General features: G+C 44.1%; 1 protein-coding gene across 28 annotated transcripts in view; it reads right to left on the reverse strand.

The window, feature by feature from the left end:
* KCNMA1 (potassium calcium-activated channel subfamily M alpha 1) overlaps window positions 1–22,673 on the reverse strand; it is a 729,891-nt gene that overhangs the window by 101,408 nt on the left and 605,810 nt on the right. For 4 of the 28 annotated variants that reach the window (XM_047701877.1, XM_047701876.1, XM_047701879.1 and 1 more), the window contains one exon: window positions 20,947–21,120. The exons of the other annotated variants lie outside the window; for them this stretch is intronic. In XM_047701877.1, the coding sequence (XP_047557833.1) occupies window positions 20,947–21,120 (174 nt within the window). The remainder of the gene's footprint in view (window positions 1–20,946; window positions 21,121–22,673) is intronic. 28 annotated transcript variants of the gene reach the window in all.

The following is a 22,673-nucleotide window of genomic DNA, read 5'->3' on the forward strand; positions in this document are numbered from 1 at the left end:
TCTACTCGGTACTGGGTAGAAAATTCCTTTTGGAGATCTGGTTGCCTTTGGCTCTTTTTTTTTTTTCTTGGAACGGATTGTTTCTATCATCTCAAGGGCAAAGAAAAGTTTCAAGCAAGACTAGATATTAGCTTCTCAGAGATGAGACATAAAGATAAGCAATGGAATTCTAAGAACAAATACACAACTAACATGAGAAATGCAAGAATTTCCTTGAATTATTGCTATGGAGTTTGGAGATTGGGAAAGCAGTAGAAGATGGAAGATAACTTTTACTTTGAATCAAACTGGGGGGAAAAAAATCACAGGAGTCCCACGAAGCACCCCTTCTCAACTTCCCTTTCCTTCTCTCCCTGTTCTTTACTCTGACACCAATGAGATGCTAATGACTTTGAAGCCAAAAAGTATATGTAGCAGACTCCTTTCTGTAGTTCTGGGATGTGCAGAACCTGTTTGTGGGGGACGGGTTTCAGAATAGGGATGAGCTTGCAAAACTCCTGGCACCAAGAGCTGCTTTCTTTCTTCTTCTATTTCCCAAGATCATAGTCTGGAACATGCTTTTGTATAACTCCATAAGGTAAAACTGTCTTTACATTTTTAAATGGGTGAAAAAAATCTAAGAAGAAGAATATTTCATAACACACAAAAATGACAGGAAACTCAAATTGCAATGGCTATAAATAAAGTTTTATTGGAACATGGCCACAGTTGTTCATTTACCTACTGTCTATGGCCGCTCTCACTGTACAACAGAGTTGAGTAATTGCAATAGAGACCCAGGCGGTCCACAAAGCCTGAGGTATTTACTACCTGGCCCCTGATAGAGAAAGCCTGCTGACCTCCGCTCTCATTTATCTTCTCACATTTTCCTAGCCGTCCAGTTATGGAAAAGGACAATGTTCTTCCCCATCTACCAAGACGGCCAAACAACAAAAGAACACACATGGAGCCCACATCAAGTGCACAGATCTGGGGAAGCTGGGAGGGGCCGAGGTAGCTTAGTGATCCGACTATCCCTGCTATCCAACCCGCCAGGGGTCCGGCAGGTCCCCTGGCATTTGGGGAAACCAGTCAGGTGAGTTTCCCATCTTCCAACTCAAGCGATGTCCGATTCGTCTCCCGCACACTTTGAGAATCAAGGCCAACCCCATCTACCAGGAGCAATTCCTGGAAACTGTCAGTGTGCGCCGCAAGTCCACCCTGAGAGAGCCCGCACAAGACAACAGATTAACCATTAGACTAGATATGTTGAAAATATACAGCTTCAACCTTTTCCCAGCTAGCTCAGAGCGATATATAGATGATTATTTCAACCGTCAGCTGCCGCACAGATTTAAACCCCTGCGCAATAACTCCTGGATTCATCTGCCCCTTGTCAAACTCGCACGGCTTTAGTTGGAGGATACATGGTGTGGCAGTTTCACTGTGAATCCAGAATGATCCAGACGGCTGCTGTCTCTTTGTTAACAGGAAGCCAAACTGATGAGTTTGTAATGCATTTCTTATCAAAGGTAGTCTCAGAAAGGAAAATGCGTCCCATCAGTTCGGTTAGAATATCACATATAATAGATTAGGGGCTTAATCAGAACATCTCTGTTATTTTCACGAGGAAATAGATAATTCTGCACCTACCCCATTAAAATCACTTTATGCTGATGAATTATGTATTTATAAATTTATAATTACCTTTGATTTTCCCCCTCCTTCAGTATACTTAATAAAAGAATCATCAGCGAGAGCCCAGAAAACAATGGCGCTTCGTAGATATGAGCATGCTAATATATTTTAAGTTAATGTCGATCTTTTTGAGCTGTGTGTCTGAAATGATCATAGCAAATACAGGGATTGTAATTTTTGACTCACATGTTTAACAAAGACAAAATAGACTGTAACAGAGTTTATGGAGCCTGTAAAAGAACTCTTCCTCTAATATGGTTTATGATCAAATAGATTTGGATTTACTCCTGGATAGATCAGGTCCCTCTAAAATGTACCAAGAATGCATGACTGTGCACTACCGAACACAGTTCCTGGCACGCGGAAAGTGCTGTCAATTTTTTGTTGTGCTTATCAGTATGGAAATGCCAGCATTAAAGTCACTATTTGTCCTGTCTTTATTTAAAATTCTGACATTTTATGCATCGTTTTTGGCTGTTTTTTTTTTTTTTTTTTTTTTTTTTTTTTTTTTTTTGCATTTTGATTTTAAAAAATTTTTCATGAAACTCTCCCTTGACTCCTGAGGTTTTTAGTGTCCCCTTAAATGTGGAGCCCAAGGCAAGTGCCTCACTCTCCTTACTCAAGCCCTGGCCATGCCTGCCCATTTCTCCAGAGTGTTTTCAAGAACCTGCTGGTTCTGCCACCCTGCCTGCCATTACAGAGACGTTAGCTTAGTTTGCGTCTGCATGTGTGTTTATACACTCCCTTGTTCAGAAGTGGGCAAAGCAAATATAAAACAAGAGTTATTCTTTTGATCACTTCATGCTGTTTGCATGAGATTGTTAAGGAAGACCCTTGCAAGAAAGGTTTCCTTGTGGATTTACAAATTGTCAGACAACCAAAGGAGTGGAGAAAAGATCGTGCTGCCTCAGGAATCTGAGATTTGCCACCTGCCCGGGGTGAGAAACAGAACAGAGAGAAGGGGTCAGGTCTCTCATGGACTTAATTTCACACTTCACATCAAATTCTCCTGGTTAACACAATGTTGATTTACATTTTCACTTTGGGGTAAAAGTTTTTATTTGCTTATATGTTTTGATTCAGATGTTACCTTCCTTCTCTTTTTGTTTTTCCTCCCCTGAAATAGCTTCAAGCAAATATGACTGGAGGCAAATGTCCACATTTCATTTCCATTTTCACGTTACTGTTTACATCTTAAAAATTAATGTTTGCTGCAATAATAATAATAATTTGCTGCAATAATTTGAAGACCAACCTACTGTCTAACTGTGGGTACGTAAAATTGTTTTCTAAACCATAAGATGTTATGTAGGTGAGGACCATCATTATTATTAATATCATTAATATTACTTGTTCATCCATAAATACCATATCTTCCATTGAGCCGGTTGTGTCAAGAGCCACCTAGAATTCTAATATGTATTCCAGATGGTTGCACTGATATTTTCTCTGAAACTCAGATAAAGGTAAAATGCATGGGTTTTTAGTGCAAGCTAGGTACACTCCGTGGCCCGATGAAGAATGTTCTGCCAGTACACTTTAGAAATACTGTATGTTTTTAACCTTGGGAGGTAAGGACCAGTCTGGATTGTGATTTTACACTAAACACAGCATTTAGTATATTTCTTAAGGGCATAGTCACCTTCTAAAGATGCTCTTGAACTATAAAATCATTATCTGCATTCTACTATAATTTATCCTCAGACATATCCTGTGCAACATTTTAAAAATCCTAGTGCATGGTAGGCCCCTTTCTGGTCAACACAGACAAGGTATAGAAGGCAGGAGGAGGGTTGGCAGGGTTTTAAAGATATTCTGGTCTCATTCTCTTTGGGCTCAAGGCTGTACTAATATGCAGAGCCAGGGCCTAGGGCTGCCGACTTCTAATCCAGACCAATTGCAGTCAGACTTCTGGTCATCGGAGTAGCAAAAGAATACAAGTTTCTAGTCAGGCCACCTGCCTAAGTGCCCCCCCCCCACAACCCCCGACCTTCACTAGAGCTCTGATCTCAGACAATTTACTCAACACCTCAATGTCACAAGATCTGCTGTTATCCCTGTTGGACACATGTGGACAGCGGGATGTGGGGATGCTGGGGGGCTAAAAGAGATAATCAGGGGCCACATGCTGATAGCCTGAGGACCAAATACGGCCCCGACATGCTCTGCTTGGCACCATTCTGCTCCTCTATGGGATTTTTGGGTATAGGGCAATCTTTAAGTCTGAAGCTTGTCCATAAAAATACGCATTACTAACTTCTGTTTGAAAAATCTTGCAGAAGACTGGGCTTCTGTTTCAGGAGGGTAAAGTATCTCACAGGGCATGAGATCACCAGCTGGTCAAACCCCCTGGTGCTGACTGCTCTACCCCAGCTACAGGGCAGGCATCCCTAGTTTCCATCTCTGGCCCTGGCTCCAATGATAATCAGGTGTGCCATCCCAGAGAGAAGGATTGTGAGGTAAAGGATGTCCCTCCCCTTAAGTCAACTCATGTTGTGGTGTAAGACTAACAACTAACATAGACCTTGCAGCTACACTGCTAGGTCCAAACCCAGGTATTGGCAACTTTACCTAGCCTCAGTTTTCTCACCTGTAAAATGGGAATACCCAAAGTACTCTCCCCATAGGGTTGTTGTGAGAAGGGACTGAAAAACCAAGAAGTGTTTAAAAGAATTCCTGGCAAGCTCAGGGTAAATATTATCCATCATTATTGACTTGGCTTTGAGTAATCAACGTAATTAGAGCTCTTGGTCATTGGGTCCTTCTCCACAAAGACACTGCTCTTTTGACTTGGTTCTGCTCAGATGGGTTCTTGCTCTCTCCTCTTCCTGGAGCAACTGATTCTGTGTCGTGTACTAGGATGGGTGAGATTCAATACCCATCCCCCTTCCTCTGCTTTGGTTTGGCTGCCACCTCTGTCCTAGATTTCATATGACCTCAGTGAACTGCTGAGGTCAAAATAATTAGGCTATGCTAAGTGTCATAAAGACAAAAAAGGCCAGAAAATATTTAAATAGGCCTCAACTGGAGAAGGCTGCGACCATTCAGAGCCATAACAAATGAAAGTCAGATGGAAGCGTGGAGAAATACCACTGTTCCCACTAAATTACATGAAACGCATGCTGACTGCGAGGGGCTCCTTCCCTTGAATTTCTGGCAGGGGGTCATGGGATGGGGGCATGCATGTGGGCATCAGTGAGGGTCAGGAGAGCCATGGGGAAGAGGGACAGTGACTCTTCCACTATTCTTTCCCACATGTCATCTTTTCACCTACCTACTCTGTCCATCCTTCAAGAAATAGGTTAGCCTGCCTCCTCCAGGAAGACTTCTCAGGCAACTGTCATAAAACAGAATCCCTCCTTTCTTTACAAATCCCTTGGCATTTCTCATTTCACACCCCTCTGACATCTTATTTTTTTGCATTATAATTTGTTTTCAATTTCAATATGTCCTACTCCCCAACTAGACTTATAAGCCTCTTTACTGTAGTTTACACATCTCTGAATCTCTCATAGTGCTAAGACCCTGGTAAGGTTCCTAAGAAATAGATCCTAGTTGCTGGAGAGGTGATGTTGTAGAGGGAAGCAGCACAACGAGAAACCCAAGTTTGTCCCAGCCTGGATCAAAGGTGTGGCCTTGGAAAGACACTTCCCCTCCTAGAGGACTGGCATTCATTAAGTATAAGGGTCTTTTCAGCTCTGATTTGCAATGGTTCTGGGCTTAATGCTCTCTTCTGCTACTTGACAGATATCACAGGAACCAGCCACGACAGAAGGCCTCCTAACTCTCCAGCCACAAATTACGATCCAACACTTCCTACTCAACTAAACTCCAAAGTATTACAGAAAAAGAAAGCAGAATTCCTGATCCAAGAAGAGGGTAGCCTAGCTCAGTGGTTCTCAACCCTGCCTTCCAACAAAACAGACTGGAAAATTTCACAGAACACCAATGGCACAAGTCCCACCTCAGACCCTATTCAACAAAACTCACGAGAATGGGGGCTGGGACTAGGTCAAGTATAGCAGGGGAGACAACGGATTTTATATACACACACACACACACACACACACACACACACACACACATTTACGTGAAATAACAGTACAAAGATGTTACCTGATAACGTCAGGTGAGGGATAAGAGAAATGCCTTTCATAATGAGTGCTGGAAGATATAGGGCGGTCAGGAAAAAAAGTCAGACTTGAGACAAGGGTTGAGTGGACAGAGCTGTTAGCTTTGTTTAGCTACATGCCCTCTGAAACAAACACGGGGACTGGAACACTCCAGCCACAGAAGCCACGACACGGAAGCCACCCCACAGTGGCAGCACTGGGTGGGAAGGTGTGCTAGGTTGAGGGGACAGATTGGAAAAAGGCGAAGAGACGGGAAGGTACTAAGCCAGGGAACTGTAAGAAAATAAGTTGGGCTAAAGCAGGCAGTTTTATCCGAAGGCACAGTTGAGGGTATAAGGGACAGACAAGATAAGGCTTTAAATTCCAAATGACAGAATTGTGAATACTAGATGCTAATCTGAATTTCCTAGAAGTTACTTTTTCTTCAGTTTAAATACTCAGATTCTGAGAGGGCAGCAGGTGGTCTGCATCTAGGCAGGGTCTATCGAAAGCCCCTTACTCAGCCTCCTTTCTTGCTGCCCACTTAAAAATGATAAGGATCCAAGATAAGATACACACGTGTGTGCATGAAACTAAAGACGAGAAGGAGGCCCCTGGCAAGAGTCCAGTTCCCTTGAAGGTCTCATTTTTACTCTGGAGAGTAAAGTTACTTAGTATCTTAGAAAGGAGTCCTGTGAAACTCACAAGGATGCTTCCCCAGAGCCGGGCCAGGTCAATCCGACCTTTACTCTGGGACAGTATCTCCCATCTTCAGCTGTTCAAGAGGATCCTGTCCCATCTAAAAGGAACTGGGGAAAATCAACAGGGTTTTGACTTGAACAAAAATACTGATTGCAGTCAGTACAAAAAAACTGATTGCAACAGTTTGAAAACATTTTCAACAAAACTAGAGCTTTCAAGGGGATGAATTGAGAAGGAAATGTTTCCCCCAATTCTCTACTCCTTGGTTTTACCTAACCAATAACATTTCATCATTTTCTCTGTCAAAAGCATTGAAGGGAATAAAAGAAGAACGTACATAATGTTGTTTGGACCCTTGACCTGCACCCCTTCGACCAGGAGGCAAAAAAAATTCTTGGGGCAACTGGCTGCCTCCCTTGGTGGAATGTGTGACTTTTGATCTCGGGGTTGTGAATTCAAGCCCCAGGTTGGGGCTTAAAAAAGCTCCAACTTTTTTTGATTGCTTTTTTGATTGCTTAAAAAGAGAGCAAGAGGGGCGCCTGGGTGGCTCAGTGGTTTAAGCCTCTGCCGTCGGCTCAGGTCATGGTCTCGGGGTCCTGGGATGGAGCCCCGCATCAGGTTCTCTCTGCTCAGCAGGGAGCCTGCTTCCCCCTTTCTCTCTGCCTGCCTCTCTACTTGTGATCTCTGTCAAATAAATAAATAAAATCTTAAAAAGAGCAAGAAAATACTAGTTTTCCCAGATTAATGATTTCAAAATTTTAAAAAGGAAAACAAGAAAAATACTTGTATTCAAAATTTTTTGTAGTCTGATAGGTAGCACTTAATAATGAATACAATAAACCAAAAAAAAAAAAAAATGAGTTGTCCTGGGGTGTATTTTAATTCTTCCCTTATATAACCCTAATAAATCCACTGTCTCCTACCCTCTCCTGTCTAGGAGGCACACCCCAACACCCTGTATAAAAAGAATAGTGTAGGTTAAAAAAAAAGAAGAAAAAAAAAAGCGTAGTTTTGTCTTTCAAAAAAAAGGGGAAATAGGCTGCCTGTGGATGAGAGAACCAAAAAACTAGTTTTTCTTGTACATTTGTTGTTTTGCTTCAGTGACGCCCAAACTGATGAGATGATCAACCTTTGTGTGGACAACTTTGTTCTTAAAAAAAAAAAAAAAAAAAAAAAAAAAAAAACACAACAACAACAACAACAAAAAAACCTAAACCTTTGACCCTGATTTTCAGAAATTTAGTTGCAGCCCAAAAAGATAGCAACATTCTTGGGTTAACTCAGATTCTAAAGTAATTCTTGATGAAGGAGAACCATGTTAAAATTATTCTTATATAGCACACCAATCCAGTACCTAAGCCACCTTTACAAAAATATCCCTCATTATCCTGGTGTGGAACGAAGCCTAGGGAATTAATTTGTACAAATAAGTATTAACTAAAAATGGGGACTTGCCACATAATAATTAGATGGTGGAGGTAATCCAGTCTTAGGGGTAAGAATCTGACATTGAGCTGTTACCTTTTAAAAACATAATAACATTTATTGAACTAGGATTTGTTCCAAATGAGCATTAAATCATGCTAGTTGAATTTAAAGAGATCTTAGCAATGGGGAGGTGTTGCCTTAGTGGAGGTGTATCTCCTCAATAAGCAAACACACAAACTTTTAGAAATTCATTCTGGAGAAATAAAGGAATATCTGGAAAAGAAAAAAGAAGTGTGTATGGGGGCTACCCAGACTACATGCAGGTAAAGTGTTTCATTTCTAGAAAAGCAGCGCCACCTGCTGGTCGACTAGCCTTTTGAACCCCGCTGTGGTTTGCCCACCGCCATCTATCTTGTAATCTATGCATAAAATACAGCAGTATTTCTCAGCTGCTGTTGTACATAAGAATTTTATTACCAGTCGGCAGATTTCTAACACACTGGTTGCAGTTTAATAATCCTCTATTACCTGAAGTATGGGTTATATAAAAACCTAGAATGTTAATTGTTGACAAACCAATTCTAATATGTAAAGCACTGTAAGTCACCCAGTAAATATCCAAATAAATCGAAAGGGATAGCTCTTTTTCCTCTAACAACGTGTTATTAAACAACACAACCTGATCACTTACATAAAAATAATGCTCATGCATTTGGATGTACTAAGAAATCGGGAAAATGCATTATAATCTTACTGAGAGCTTTTCCTTCATTTACAATTTAGAGGAAAATATTTTTGCTGTGAATATTTTTTTTCCTTCCTTTAAAAAATGGACCTAAACCCGGGTGTCATTTAGGAAATTTTCTCATATAACAAAACCTGAGTTATAAATAACTAAGATTACATCTATAAAACGCTATATTTTTAAAATGGCAATAGAGAAGTCATGGAGAGTATAAGTCACTGATACAGTGAGTGGAGAAACACTACCTGTCATTTTTCAGAAAAAGATCACACAAACGCGATAGCAAAGGAACACAATAAAAGGAAGAAACAGGAATGTGATAGGTGACTCTGATTATATCTGCAAAGGAAACTGTGATATAAATTAACACCCAAGCACCCACAAAAGGCATATTGTATGTAGCTTCCTTGCCAGTGATCGTTACTTAGCAGCAAAGACCGGTGATTTTGTAAGAACAGACACAGTGTAGGCTGTGAAATCTGGTGGTGATAACTAATGACCACACAACTTACAACTCTGATTTGATCTCTAACAACAACAACAAAATAATAAAAAAATTAAAAAGTACTCTACAGGATAGATGTATACAATAGGGGCCGTATTTTTCACTTGAAACAAATAAACCCCACATGGGATCAAAGGGCCCCAGCAAATGAAAAATGACGGTTTCTATGGTGCCCTGATTTGATTTCAAGCAAAACTACCATGCTGATAACATTCCAGAGCTTAAGAGGAAGGCAGAGCATGGGTAAAGGATTTGGGCCCCATTTGGCCCCAATTCTCACACTAATCTCACTAATGAGAAAATCAACAAGAAGCAGAGCCCGACTATTTATAAAGCAATTTAGGAAAGATGATGAGGTGACGTCTCAACACCAACCAGACCTCAAAGATGGGTTGAGATCATCATCAAGAAAAGAAATTCCGATAGAATTTGAAAGGAAAGAAATGTCATCTCTCCCCATCTGTTCCCCTCTTGTTTGCTTTCCAGCATTCCTCCCATCTTCCAAGAATGCACTGTCCAGGTCCATGGTAGGGATGGAAAAGTCATAAGGCAGTTTCAATAAGATGAGGAATGATGAGATCAAAGTCAAAGATGGTCTATGAGATAGGTCCCCTTATTACCTCCATTTTACAGATGGGGAAACTAAGGGATAGAAAAGTCCAGAAACCTGACCAAAGTCCCACAGTAGTAAGGGTTATTGTTTGCTTAGATGAGAGGAGAATAAAGACTCCTACATGTGCAAGCCATTAGTCTTATTATAGCAATTGGCACACCCTGAGCATCCATTTGGTGAACATATCAAAACATGACTGCTCCAGGAATGATTTCCAAAGTTCCCAGAAAACATACAAATCCTCCTGCTTCCCTCCCTTTCCCGACTTTGAGGTTCCCTAGAATTCCAGGCTTTAATTGCCAAGGAGAATCACTTAGCTCACTGCACAGTGAGATGAATGGCTTGGGAATCCCCAACCAGATAGCTGAGAAAAGACAGGAGATGTCTGCCTATTAGATAGTCAGCTTCATCTTCACTGAAGAAATCTGTGAAGGACTGGCCCCTCCAGCAACTAGTCCCTTGCAGAGGTCACATCCATCTCTCAAGACCTCCAGGCCACAAGACCTGAGCTCCTTTCTCTACCCTGTCCGCAAGCCTCACAAGTTCCGTTCCATCTTTTTCACAGGGTCTTTCTTCTCTGCAGGTCATCAAACCTCCTTTTCCAGTAACACCTGTTTAGGGCTTTGGCTTTGAAGGCATCCTTGCTGGATGTGTTCTCTGAGTTGGACTTGTTACAGGCCGTGTGTGGAAATTTACTCATCTGCACTGAAGAAATGACCAGATCCACCTTGACAAAATGAAGAGAGCAATTCAAAGCCCCTCAAAGCTAAGAGAATGAATGCTTGGTGCATCCTGAGAGCTCTGTGAGCAATCTGGAAAGCTCTCTGTCCCCTCCTTGTCTCTAGCAGAATAAACAGAATGATGACACTCAGTAAGAAATCGCCATGAGACACACTCAGCCTGTGGACACCTGGAGGTGGGAAGAATTACCACCTGAGTGCTGTTGGATTCGACCTGCCTACCTTAAGTCAGAGTCGGTGATGCCCATAGTCATGAGTGGCCTGCAGTCTTTCTCCACAGCTGGGCGGGCTGACGTGGCCATGCACAAATGGTCACAGCGCTCTCCAAACCAGGACCTCTCCTCATACTGTCCCTACCCGATGCCCTAGTATTTTTGTGCTGTCCTCATTCACAGGAAAGCGATCAGGCTTATTAAAGGCAAATGTCACAAGTCCTTGGTTTTCTAGGACAAATGCCCTGCATATATATGTATCCTTCATGCGGTAGTAACCCTTTCTCTTCTCATCTGATACTTTGGTAGGATTTTGCCTACAGGGATTTAATTCTGTCTAGACCTTTTTAAATCTGGAGCAGATTTAATCGCTTCTAGATCTTCTTTCCCAATCTTTAACTTTCACAAAGAATATGGATTGTACCTGCTAGTTGATAATTTTCAAGAGCCATCAGTTATGCCCTTGGTTTTCTAGCTACATTTCCCATTATTCTTCTTGTATCATATATATATGATACATGTATATATAGGATACCTATATACATATATATATGCCTGCACGGGTGTGTGTACACATTGTTATAAGTTGTTCGGAGAGTTTTAGAAAACTTCACGGATCTGGGCAGTCCTGTTTCTGGCACACCATCTTTTCTTTCAACTAATGGGTTGAGAATCCCTTCATTTATTCATCCTTTCACTCATCAAATATTGACTGGAGTCCTTCAGCCCATTTCCTACTCAGGCGCTCTTGCCAACACACGAAGCCCAGCCAAGGATGCCAGCATGCTGCATTTCTGACCTTGGAAGGAAGGCAGGCAGCCCCTGTGTCCTTCCTTGGCTGAGTGCAATCCAACAGGCGCCAGCCCAGAAAACTGCCGTTGGCCAAAGTGAAGATCACTCCAATGCAAGCAGTCAGCTGCACTCCCCGAAGAGGGCCCGCACTCTGGTCTACAGATGCCCTCCTATGCACTGCGGGTGCATCTTGTGTGGCTCCAACTCCAGGAAGCAGTCCTTCTCACTTCACTTCAAAGTCTCTCAGTGCAACGGACCAGCCCTAATGTAGATCTGCTCCAGAAGCTTCCACTTTGAGTTTGCCCAGGGCATTCTCTAGGAAAATTTGGTTGTAGTTGCTCAAGGGAGAAGTCAAGGGAGTTTCTCTGTTGCTGTTACCCTTGTTTGCAGGAGGACAACGCCTTCTGTGGGTGACCAGGTGAAACGCTCCTGAGAAGAAATGCCTTGGAGTCTCCAGACTCTTCCCCCAGTTTGTCTGAGCTGGACTTCAGAAGAAGGTCTCCCCAGAAGCTATGTCTAGAATAGCTTATCTAGAATAGCATGTCTAGAATCTCCCTCCAAACCGGGTACCGTCTAGCTACTTACAAAAAGGTGTCTTTAAAAGTCTCTGGGATTTTAAATGGGCAGGTAGGACAATGTCAGACTTGTTTCTGCACAAATAGTTTCCTCTTGGGCAAATGGCTGGCTGGGGAACCAGAACCCTTATAAGGAAATGTGGGGACGGAAGATTCCCTGATTATCTACGAAATTCAACATACTGGTTTGGGAGAAAGCCCCTGAAAGAGGAGAAACGACACACAGCCAAGTGGGTGGGCGTATCCCGCCTCATTCCACTTCCAGAAGTTGGCATTCTCGGCACACGTGCCCCAGCACTGTCCAGGAGCCCAGGACACTAGTGCTTTTCTATGCCATTTTAATGATCCTTGGGGGTCTATGGTGTGTACAAATCCTACAGCCACAGACAGCCAATGTACAGTCACAATGAACACCATGGTCTGGTGCACAGAGAAATAAAAAGGAAGAAAAAATTGTGCCGTGGTACTTAGATGTGCCACGTGACCCCCTCAGCCTTTGTGTGGCAGTACTTCACAGGAAATGTGTTTTGTATTTCCACTGGAGTAGGATAAGTGGTTGGAAACTACAGTGGGTTTTCAGTGAATGGGATATGAAGTACTTCATTATTTTTTTCCTCCATCAATGTAAGGAGACATGCTGTCTCCCTGAGAAAGACAGGAGGAGAAAGGTCTCCTTGCCAGACACAGGGATTTGAAAAATAATTTTCATGACAGAGCTGAAGCTACCACATGCAGCTTGAGCCAAGAACCTCGGGGCAGGTCCCCTGTCCCCGCCAGTGGCGCCCACGAGTTTCTGCAGCCCAGCCTGGGCCAACAGCATTCATGGCCCCAGCTGGGACCTGCCTGCCTCTGTCCCCGTCAACACACTCAAGACATGAGTCTTATTGGAAATGGGGAGGATGGCGAGGGAGGAAGAAGAAATGGGGGTTAGAAAAAGAAAATAGATGGAGGAGACCCCAAGACTGGGAATAATGGAAGCAGCCTGGTAGGTCTGCAGTCCCAGGGGAGGCTTTAACTTTCCCTCCAATTGAAGAAAACCCCACGGAGCACCAACAGGAATGACGGCGGCGGCTGGGTCAGCTGGGGAGAATTAAGCTCAAGAAATTGAACTAATGCAACTCAACTGCTTCAGAGCCATTAATTAAAACTTTCTTTAAAAAGATTTGAAATTCTCGGATCTGCATGTGGGTAATGTGCTTCCTCGGCAGAGTCCTGGCGGCTGTAGCTCACGCCTTCCTTCCCCAGACTTCTCAGAGCAGCTCCCTCCGCCTCCTCCCACCGCAGCCTCTCCTCTGCAGGTCTTCCTGCAGAAGGGGGGGCGTCTCCCAGCGGCCTCACCAGGCCGTCCCCTTCTTCCACAACTGCCCCAGAAGACCTCCTAAAACAAAGCGTCTCTGGTCCCTTTCCTGACCAAACACCTCGAATGCATTCTGTCGTACTATAGATGAAGAACAAAACCCCTTCGGAGCTCCCCTCCCTGCAAACAGGTCTTAGGCTCCAGCCAAACAGGGGGAGTGACCAAGCGGTTCCACCTTGCAAGGATCTGAGTAACTCAACTAGCTCCATAGCCCTTGGCACTATCCAGCGTGTTCTGGAATCCCAGCCCCAGCTGCCGACTTCGGCAGGACCCCAGGCAAGTTATCGAACCCTCTCCGTGCCTTAGTTGTCTCATCTGTAAATGGCACGGTTTACAGGTGCCACCGTTTACAGCTGCCTCGACCGCAAGGAACTGTTCCTACTCAAAATGAAGATTAAATTCGTATTTGTAAAGGACATCGTGTCTGCAATGCGGAAAATGCTAAGTGTTAAATCTGACATAAACCCACATATACAGGCGCGTGCGCGCACACACACCCCCTTGCTGTGTTGGCAGAACGCCTTGCGCGCACAGTAAGAGCAGACACTACCCCAAGTCTAGTCCACATGCGAATCAAAGTTAAGCACTGGCCACTTAAAACCACCACGTTAAGCAGCCTTGGGTTCTGCGGAACGGAGGGCCGGTATAATAGCAGACCCGCCTGGAGAATGGGCCCTTTACTCAGATAAGACAAAAACACCAACCGCTCCACAAAAAGAGAAAGGGATTTCTTGGCAAATCTTAGCGAGCCTCACCCTTCCCTCCTCACCTCTGCTCTGATGTGTTCATAAGTTCCACATCCGGCCCCTTCTGAAAAGGGCTCCCATTAGGCTCCTCGATTCTGGGCTTAAATAAGAGTCAAAGATCCCAAACTCGAAGCTCCTTCCTCTGAGCATGCTGGCAACTGTCCTGAAATTGTCGGCCTGGATGACAGACGTCCATCTCAGAGGAAGGAAGCATCTGAGGGAAGCGACGGGCACCATTCGAGGAGGGAGAATCCCCCCGCATGAAGGAGACGAGGGGGGGGGGGGAGAGGACCTGCGCATCAAGCACTCACTTCCATCTGGATGGGACTTGAAGGCACGATGCAGGGGAGCCCATGCTGCCTTGCCCCACAAGACTCTCGCGAGGGACTTTACACCATTCTTGGGCTGATACTAATTTGAGATGATGCCCAATCACATCACAACAAATTAACCACAGACACGTGGTGGCAATCAACTCGGGGGGCTACCCTGAATACCCGCTGGGGGATTCCGTCTCCACGAGCCGCACGCTCCCACAGATGTTTCTAAAAGCCTCTTCCCAGAGGCCCATTTAGAGAGAAATTAAATGCAACTTTGACTTAATTAACGTTTTAAATGATAATGAATACAATGTAGATTCATAGGAGGCATTTACATTGTGTTGTAAAATTGATAAAAATTTAATAACTCTTTGTTAATAAGTTATGTCTCCCCAGACCCATAAAGCCTAAGGCACTGCAAACTCCAGACTGGGTCTAATCCAGGCTCCTGGTGCAGGTGGAGGAGGGAGGCAGAGATGGACTTGACATTTGCTCCAAGCCTGCTCTAATTCAAACCTCTGCTTGTTCATCAGTACTTTATTTCATACGGTAAAGGTCAGGATTTGGGCTCAAGGCAGCGCCTTGACAAGAGAGCTCAAGTGAAAGGCGGACTAGCCCTGGCATCTGTCGCCGGAGATAGCAGAGGAAAGGGGGAGATGGAGAGCTAACTGGCCACATCCATCCTCCACCATGGAGGTAAGATGGGGAATCTGCTGCCCAGTGGTAGGAGCTGTCAGTCTGGGTATTGTGACAACCAGCCACCGTCCAGAGTAAAAATGCAAACATAATTTCCATGTCACCTTGTAGAAGGACCTCGGCTTAGTCTACTTGTGGCATGCTGACGTCTTTTCTGGTTTGTCCTTGAAGAGCCGAGTCACTTATTAAAGTGTCATACACCTGGGAAGGGGGACGTCCACGTGACAGAGGTACACGCGAGGGACCTTTCCGTCTTTCCTCCTTCTGACCTTTCTATTTCTTGTCTCCTCTGTTTCAAGGGATTTCTTTTGAAAAGTTGGCTGCCTTTCACCCAGGTGGTGCCTCTTCATCTAAATGAGATGGATCTTCATATAGCATATTTACCGTAAACAATTCAAAAATACTTTTTTGCTGGGGGGAGGAGAGGGAACGCAACACAACGAGGTCCCCAAGTATAAGTCAGCTATAGCACCTCAGCTGAAGAAAGCCACTATTTATTATGAGAGAAAACCTTTGGAGACGGGCATTTCAAGGGGATTTTTTTTGAAGGAGATTTTGCCACACGTGACTTTGGCCTTACAATGCTGATTTAACGAGCTGACCACTGTCTGAGCACATGGAAGTCATCTTTCCAGTCAACCCTTGCTAAATGTGCCTCCCACAGAATCAGGTGAGAGGCACTGGCTTCTGTAACCCTGCCTGCTACCAACAAAATTGCCCCAAGATGCCCTCCCAGGTCCATCATTGGTCTCTCAGAATGATTACATGGCTGTCTGGCCCTCTTTGCCTTCCTGTTTTCAGATCCTGCAATGAGGTGCGAATGGCCAACTCAGGGAACGCCGGCCAGGTATGGTGAAGAGCCGGAGTGGAATCTGAAGGCTGTTTGAGTATTTGCTGTCGTGGAAGGAGGCAAGGAGAGAAGGAGAGGGAGGAAGAGACAGAGAGACAGGTCATAACCAGCATGTGCAAGAAAAATGGGAAAAACTGCAGACCCAGAATGAAGGAATGGGTTTACCGAATGCATGGGAAACTATGATTACATCGATTTCAGTGGAGTTTCCTTCGGTTCTCCTTTTTCTATCTTTCTATCACTATGTTCGTGGTGGGAAGAGTCTTTGGTTTCAGGGCCCAGAAGTAAAGTAAACAAATACAATGCTGGGCGGGGGGGGGGGGGGGGTAGACTTCAGGAAGTCACCCAAAACTACACATAAGAGGAATCAGATAATGATAGGCTGTTGATGTTTAAATACAGCTTATTAACTCAAATCCCTCTTGAATAGGCAGTGGAGACTGTCAGTATAGGGTGTGTCCTGCTGTAGACATTTTCCTAGAGCTATTTCCACCCCCCGACCTCGTATCTGATTTTATGTACTTCAAAATGCCATTAGTTCACTCGAGTGACTTTAGTTCTATTGACAATGTTAATTCTCTGCCCGTACAAACCAGAGGCTACTTGGGATAAGCTGATTTTTGTTTATTATCTGACAAGACTCAAGATTACACGAAACTGATTTCAGTATGCGTCCCTTCAACCTAATGGTATTGGACTGCTCCTCTCAACTTAACCATCAGAGTTGAATGCCTCCTTGTATTAGATTTATACCCGAAATAAAAGTCACGCGCCATTTAAAATTAGCCACAGTAGTTTGCAAAAGGGTGTGTGTAATTGTGCAGGTTTAAACTATTAGTAAATTGAAAGGTTGGTGTGAGTGATCGCACGTGTACTTGAGCTAAAACTATTTCCAAGGGTGAGTCTAAAGATCTGTTTCTCTTCCAGAACATGATTAATTTGTTCATGCCGGGGCTGCTGATGGTTTGCGGCCAGCGTCACGTCACACGGGTCTTGGCAGGTCTGAATCAATAGGGTCCTATGTTGTCGCTGCTTCAAACTTTCACTGTCCCTTTCTATTAGACTGAGTGGTCAGATATCAGGCAAGACTGAAACAGCACAAAAAAATTCTGAACAGAGAAGAAGCACAATTCTATAAAATTCTCTGGAGGCAAAATGGAACTGATTAGAACCTACATCTGTACTATTTACGTGTGTATGTGGCCAAACATCGTTTTTTAAAAAATATGGTCCTAGAATGTGGCTATTCATAAAACGTCTGGGCCCATATCGTCTTGGTGTCTTTCCAAAGAGTCGGTACTCCTGCCCAGGATCATCTGGAGTAGAAACAAAACCAGGACGATGGGAAAATGAAGCCGTGTGCACAAACTCCAGCCTCTACCGTATGGAATGATTCAGTCTTGCCAAAAACATAGTCTTTGATGAATCCTTACTGGTCACAATGGGCTTTACTTTTCTGACACTGTTTCTTTTTTTAAGTCTTCTGTGAAGGGGTCCTTCTTCCCTGAAGAGCTTTCTGCCTGTACACTCTGACCTTAAAACTCTTGAGTCCAAAAGAAAAGAAAACAACTGTCAGAACAGAACGTGACTTAGCCTGACCCATCTTCGGTAACGGGCCACACCTCCGAGGAGAGGTGCCCTGAGCAGGCGGGCCCTGCTGCTAGAAGGCAGATCTTTAAAACTGTGTGAACACTTTTAATATATTTACTACTCCTTTGGGAACTGGCTACTTTTCTTCCCACTTCAGAAAACACATAATGGGACTTTGTGTTTCAATTTAATGTCCCTTGGAAACGGAAATCTTTCCCCTTATGAGAAAAAAAAAAAAAAAAAGCAAGGAGGGAGACTAAAGGCAAGAGAGAAATGAATTAGGCAGTCTCCAAAGCACACTGGCTCAACTGGGAAACAGCGACCAAAGCAAGCTCCATAATGATATAATGACCTTTAATGAGTGTCTTGGGAAACAATACGGCCCTAGCATAAAAGACAAAGGGCAAAACCCATCATGGCTCTGCTGACACTAATTCAAAATGATTTTCAGAACAACTAAAGAATGTAAGAGAAGTAATCTGACCCGCCCATCTGACCTCACTTTGATTCAAGGGCCCTTCTCCTGCCATTTCTAATTGTCAAACCCTCTACATTTCACATCTGCTCATATTTAATGAAAAGCCCACTCTTACCACTGCTCTTTGAGTCAACCAGCTCCGTCAAATGGGCACCACCCAACCCCACCACCAGCAAGGAGAGCCCAGGGATTGCTATTGGAGCTCTGCCAGTGGAATTCTGCATAGGGACAGACATTTTTTAATTGGAGAAGGCTTTACGTGGGTGCGTGAAGGGGCTCAAATTGGAATGGATTTCTTTCTAACTTCTTATTAATGGTCAAAGGTGAGAGGACTCACATAGAGGTGGAGTAAATCTGCTTTTGTTTGATGGCGTGAAGATGGTGGGGAGGCTGATGAAACAGGAGGTAACCCCACCCCCACCCCCAAGCTGTCCGTACCAGTTAAGCCTTCCACATAGAGCCCAAAGCTCCATGCTTTCCATGGTGGGGCTGATTTGGGAGGGTAGGGAAAGACAACAGTCTCACGCACAGGGTATTTCCAAGAGAATGGGACAATCCCACCCTAAGTTTTTCTTCTCTTGGCCTCCATCAATGCTTGGATTAAACTGCAGAGTTGAGAATTCCCTCCAATTATGGTTTCTCCTGGATGAAATGAAATTACACACGCTGGGTATCACGGGCCTCACACAGGGGACACACATGTTACTGTGATTGGTATGGGCGGCTCTTGCCAAGACACGACCACATATAGCCCGAATGGCTCCTTCCTTTTCTCCCCCAAATCCCTGGCCAAGGTTTTAGAGAATAGCAGTTATCTGATAACAGAAGTTGTGCCTTAGGCAAATGGGTAACCCCGGTGGCTGGTGGTTACGTTCACTGCCATCAGTCAAAGAGGTGGTCAATCTGTACCACCAGAGCTCACCACTTTGCTCTCCTCACCACCACCACCCCCACCTCCAATCTTGAACCTACTGTCTTGCCATACATCTTAGACAAACAAATTCCTTGTGTGGTGGCAACTGAGCTCACCTTGCATCATCATAGGAACTAGCAAGAATTCTCACGATGAGAATAAAAGGGTAAAGGTTTATACTGGGGCATCAGTACCAAAGATTTGAAAGGAACTTTCTTCCTAGAATTTTAGGCAAATGTGCCTGGGACAGTCCAAAATCCCTCTCGACACAACCTCTTTTAAAAATGAATCCTGTTTCTTGGCACTGTTCTGGAAGGACAGTGAATTTTGAGGAAGAAAAGATGATTCTCTGGTCCTAGATATAACTTTTCTGAGTGACTTGAAAATAGTTAGATGCACAGATTTTGCCTCAGACCTGAACAGCAGGTTCAAACACCAGCACGTGGCCTGGCATACCACTCTATCATATACAAGGATGTCAGGACTCCCTCGGCCCTGGGAGCCTCTACGGGTCACTGTCCCACAGGCACCCCATGCTGACACTGCCTTCCACACCAGCACAGGTCAATCAGCAAGTTCTTCGCAGGAATAAATGCACAAGAGCGAATTGCTCTTCCCGTTTCCCCACCCCTCGCTGCCAGTGTGCATTAACTCCCGCTGGTGAAAGTTTAGTTCATCCAGCCCTGGGCACTGAGAAGGAGAGAGACCAGGTGGCAATATGGTCACCAGCCAGTGTGCCAGGTGCTTTCAAGAGGAAGGGGCGAAGCACAGAAAAAAGAACTGCCTTCTGTCTCTTGTGCTACCAAAAATGCGAAAATAAGGTGAGACCCACACTTGAAGACATCCAAGTCTTCACGTGGAAACACAGTCTCTTCTGCCCTTAGTGGAGGACCTGCAACCCAGCCCCTCAGTGTGCGTGCTGGAGCTTTCTGTAACATCACCCAGGAGCCATCAGTAAAATACCGCAAAGTCCACACTGTGGACAAGGACGAGGAAGGTCTCAGGAATCTGCTGCATGTCAGCGTTGCCGGCTGCCAGCTGCCAGACCTTGACCGGTTCTTTATCATCCCTGACCTTGTGGGTGACCAAGAAGACTGCCCTCAAGGTCCCGTGCAGTGGACTCGGGGAAATCATGGCAGTTCGTGGCTTATCGTTTTTGTTGGTTATTTGAATTCACAATTGCTACAGAAGACCTTAGTTTAAGTGCAAGATTCTGTTCTGGGAGAAATAATGATCCTTCGAATTAATTGGCTTTCTGAGGAAAACCTTGGACCAGTCAATATAGGCTTACAGATTTCGAACACGCTTTTCCAGAACATAGGACACAATCTGGCACTGGAGGAATGAGATACAGGTTAAAAAGACAAGGTTTAAAAAATAAAAGAAAGAAATCCACATTCATCTTAACCCAGTTGTATTTTGGAAACGATCTAAGCTCACTAAAAGCAATTTTATGGTAGACTTGGCTTGTTCTCTCTACTTGTTCCCTCTCCTTCCTCCCTGAGACCCAAGCCAATGTATAGCTTTGACCTAGATATTAAGATACACATTTCCATGCATCTTTGTGTTAATAGAGTATTTGATTTGCTGTCACATTAATTTCCATTTATATTTATTTAAAGAGGGAGACTGCCACTAAGACTCTAATATCACCATCCTGCATGCCATTACCAGAAGTGCAATGAGTTAACAGAACAGGAAGGGAGGTCTTCCCTGGCAGGTACATGGGGACACAGGCAGCGAGGACGACCTATCCATCACCACATACAAGGTCACACTGGGAAGAAAACATCAGCCGGACGGACGCACAAGAACCACAGGGCACACAACACAAGACGGGGATGATACCACAGACAGCACAGACACGGAACTCCGTGTGTCGGGGTCCAACTTACAGGCACGGAAACTGGTGGAGCAATCATTAACAGAGACAGAAGAAAGTGGGAAGGTTCTCTCAAGGGTGTCCATGTTAGCACGCACACGGCCTGACATGCATGAGCAGTCACGCTCAGAGCGTCCGCAATCAAAACAACATGCCCGTCTCATTCTCTTGTAGATGGACATCTTGGCTATCACCATGTGGTTGGATGGAGGAGAGGAAGAGCGGTAGTTAATGGCAAGGTCACACACAGCAAGGCAGCTAGAAGGGAGCTAAAGGGATTTAACACAGGTCTTAGTTCACATTAACAGTCTTGACCCAGAAAAAAAAAAAATGCAGAGTGACTGCTGGTAACAGTTTGGTTGTACATCAAAAAAAGTAGCGAAAATATAAATTGCCTTCACCATCCCCCCAAGGCTGTTGTGTATCAATTTTCTCCCCTAGGTAAAGTGGGTGACTACAGGAAGCAGGCATGGCTGATTACAATCAGGTTCTTGGATGAGAAGAAGAGCACGTTAGAGACAGCAAAAATGTAACCAACATTTTTCCCCTGGCGCAATTAATACAGGAGGTCAAAATCTACACACAGCCAATCAATTAATTGCTTATTTGGTACAATAAATGGTTTTTGCGAGATGCAAAATATCTAATATGCAGGCTTTCTAATTTCCATCCATTTCTGGGCATTAGGCAGAGCCTAGGACAAGCTTTCATCAAATTAGATGTGAAACGATTACATGTTAATATGGAATCTGAGGATGCCTCTGCTGAACTTCCCCAGAGTGAGTTTACATGATGCCTACAGGAATTTAAATTTACTCTTGACAGAACAAATATCCAAATCTGTCCATATAAGAAATGCAGCTACTCAAGGCTAACGCTGCGTATTTGACATTAAAGGCAGTTCACAAATAAGAAATCACCAAAAGCATATGAGATGTTGGTCTATTGGAATGCATTTAGCTACTCATGGGTGTATTTTCTGCTTAAAGCTGGGAGAATCGGAAAATCGCATCTGCTTTTCTTTCCCCACGCACTGAACATGCAGAAAGCCATCGGGCTCTCGGTTAATCATAATTTTTTCTTATACAGAAAATACTGGCCGAAATAGATTAGAGATTATAAAACATGAAGTCAGAGATTAAGTCCCATGTCAAATATCTTACTTATATTTGCAGGTAGCATTAATAGCTCTTCGAAAGCTGCTATCATAGGTTCTGGCCTGCCTGGGGATCCAGCTTGCGTGCTGACCCTCAAACCCTGCTGGACGTCACCGTAGCGGTTCTCAAGACACTTCACCCTTATCCTTCAAGCCAACTTATATTTCAGTCCGAGGAGATTTTTGTGCCTCATTTTGATGCTACAACAGGCAAACGTGTTTGCTCATCACTTAGCATGAACCAGCCTGCTTCTCTCACAGGATTGGAGAAGAACTTCTATTTATTCCAAGCATCATCGCCAAAGAGTAAGCCTGAACTGGAGAGGTGTTACTCCTGGCGCCCACACCTTCCATTTTAAAAGTCATTTTTCCCCCTCTTTCTTTTTCTTTGTGGAGAATGGTTGCACTCTTACTTTAAAATACAGCTTGTGGTTTTGCCCTCTTTGAATGTTACAGTCACCAGGAAGAGGGGTTTAAATCTCTCAAATGGGTCAAGTCCTGTTCTAAGACCTTTATGACTTGCCATACAGTATATTTGTCAAGCAGGGGTAACGTTATGATTGTGAAGAACAGGCACTGGGGGA

The sequence above is a fragment of the Lutra lutra genome, chromosome 14 (genome assembly GCF_902655055.1).
Source record: "Lutra lutra chromosome 14, mLutLut1.2, whole genome shotgun sequence".
Lineage (NCBI taxonomy): Eukaryota > Metazoa > Chordata > Mammalia > Carnivora > Mustelidae > Lutra > Lutra lutra.